This window comes from Trypanosoma equiperdum (assembly GCF_001457755.1).
Source record: "Trypanosoma equiperdum strain OVI genome assembly, contig: ctg_562, whole genome shotgun sequence".
NCBI classification, from domain to species: Eukaryota; Euglenozoa; class Kinetoplastea; order Trypanosomatida; family Trypanosomatidae; genus Trypanosoma; species Trypanosoma equiperdum.
Genome location: NW_027124490.1, coordinates 1 through 2,636, shown reverse-complemented (window position 1 = coordinate 2,636; position 2,636 = coordinate 1). Strand labels below are relative to the sequence as shown.

The 2,636-nt window shown below is 48.0% G+C and overlaps 1 protein-coding gene across 1 annotated transcript; it reads left to right on the top strand.

The window, feature by feature from the left end:
• Positions 1-591: 591 nt before the first annotated feature.
• On the top strand, positions 592-2,034 carry TEOVI_000253500 (uncharacterized protein; the record flags this gene model as incomplete). The annotated part of the gene is made up of 1 exon (XM_067225598.1): positions 592-2,034. The coding sequence occupies one exon, from the start codon at positions 592-594 to the stop codon at positions 2,032-2,034; it is 1,443 nt and encodes a 480-aa protein (XP_067081699.1).
• Between the last annotated feature and the right edge of the window lie 602 nt (positions 2,035-2,636).

Genomic DNA, 2,636 nt, shown 5'->3' with positions numbered 1-2,636 from the left:
ATATATATATATATATATATATATACGTGTGTTTGCGTGTGTGTATACACATATAGGTGGAACAAAGTAAAAGTTGCCCCGCTCCAAGTACAATCTGCGTGCTGCATCGTTACAAGCGTTCAACTAGCCGTTGGGTAGAATGACCCCCTGGTTTCTGCATAATCCGTCCCTGTAATGTCTTTTCGTGTGTGCTACTCCAGTTGCCTTGCTAATCTTTTAATTCCCCCTATCACTACCATCACGTTTTAGCGCATAGCTGTTCCAAGTACGCACATTGTAGGGACAGGACGTGCCAATAAGCAGATAAAATTAAACTCTTGATTCAAAGGGTCATCGTTAGGGCTGATACGTACCTATAAATAGCAGAGGAAATCAGAGGACAATAGGTTCCTGTGTAAATATATATATATATATATATATATATATATATTAAGATACAAGAAAGGTAGCAGATAAAGGGATCGTTTCACAATACGAGAATATTCGCCTTTTTGTTGTTGTTCAGTAGGAACACTTCATTGGGCCCTGTACTGTTTCTCCACTCATAATAGCCCCTTTGCAGTTTGGGTGTAGAGTAGCACGCACAAAGACATGGAGCGCGAGCAACTGATCTCCAGCGCAAGTCAACCTAGGCGTACGGTGCAGAGCCCTGCGCGGTGGGCCGATAGCTCCTTGAATGAAATTCCAGAAACCCCTCCGGAAAGCGGAGGGGCTGGCGGGAAACTTTGTGGTCGCATGAGTGACTGCATTCGCGCGCTGCAGGTGTCCATTCAGCCAATCATTACGGTCGTCTCAAGTGGAAACGGTAGCCGACGTAACAACGGCGGCGGGCCAACTGTCACTGAACCTCTCGTAGCGGGTCGTATGGGTGAGCGCGAGGCGTCGTCACCTGGAAGAAACTCGTTTAACCCTCCTCGCACTCGATCTGGAAGGGAATCGCAGCCACAGGGGACAATTTCAGCAGTAAGCGGTCCAGAACAACACAGTGCTGAGAAAGCACCAGCATCTCCCATAACCGTAGCGGGAGAGCAACGGATGTCGGCATCGCGACCAGCCAGTGGCCTTGCGTCCGTATCCGCCACCGGCGCTGAAGGTTTGGCGGTTGATCACCTCGCCCCTGGCAGTGGAGGTGTTCCTGAGGCCTCAACGAACGACATAATACGCGCCGTGGAGAATGATCGTGGAATGTTACACACAACGGAACAACTATCTGCTGTATTGGAACGCCTGGCTGAGTATCTACCCATTCGCGTGGAGGTGGAGTTGGATGAGCGGGGCCCCGGTGGGGACACCTCGTCAAACTGTTTCTTGCATCATCTATGCTTGCAAATACTTGGCCCTGTTCGTACTACACCTCACTCCGCATTACTTGGGCTATTGGAGGATATTTTGTTGGAGGACTGTGTGCCCACTTCTCTGCGGATCAGTTCGATTCATTTCGCGGATGTTTCCTTCTCAGTGGAGCCTGCCCCCGGCATGCAGAGTACCGAGGAAGCAAATAATGTGGTAAGCTTCGACGCACTTCCAATTTTTGGGTTTACCACAACCCGAGTCGCCAGCGGCGACGTTGCTGAGAATGAAAAGGTAAAGAAAGAATGCACTGAACGGTTCTGCGCTTTTGCAAAGAACATGCTGGAATGTTACAGCCACACCACATCTGTGCGTCTGACGCGATGCTGCTTTACACCGAGTGATTTAGGCCGATGGCTAAAGCTACCGCTGCTGCAGCTTCGGCGTTTGTATTTTGAGAAATGTCCTTTGACTGCTGCGCATCTCGATGCGCTCATTCGTTTGGCGAGGGCGACAAGTAGACAGAGCGGTCGTGGCCAGGCGTTTCAGCGGCTGGAGGAGCTTCAACTCAGTGGATCGCTGACGGAAGAATCGGTGGCAGCCGTCCTTTCGTATTTTAGCGATGAGCTTCTTGACGGCGAGTTCGCGCTTGTTTCGTTGCGGCTTCCTAGTTTATGGCTACGCGTGGCGCAATCACATCCTATTCTTGAACGACAGCCGTCCCTTATTGTGACTAGCACGTGAACGAGCGATTTTTTAAAAAACGTCTGAAACTCTCTTTATGCAGCAAACCACAAGCTTCAAAGTTTATACGAATTCTCTCCCTATTTTCAGAATGAAGCTATGTAGATGCAGGGCACGCGGTAAAAAGACAAGTTACGCTGGCACCGTTAACACGACTCCACCCGATTGGATGAGTGGGCGGTTTTTGCTGCTGCGTTACTGAGGCACTGTATTATAACTGTGCCGCGGTACTGACCGACAACCATTCTCAGGTCTTCTGTCCCACTCACATTCTCATTCTTACTTTTGCTTTCTTTCCCATTTTCTTTTGCAAGATATTTTTAGTTTCTCGCATGATATCAAATACGGTTGCTGCGACGCTTAGCATGCTGCGAACACGTTACGGGTTTCTAACGAGATACTTGTTTCGTAAGGTGTTTCGATGTAAAGGAGGGTTGATTCAGTTCTCGTTATGTTTTATTTAGTTATCACACTGTATGGTATACTAAAATTAGTAATAATATATAAATATATCCTTTAAGAGAGAGTTAACTTGTAGCGATACATCTGTGTTTGTTATTTTTGGATTATCGAGTCCCAACCATGAGTTACAGAGAGGTCTC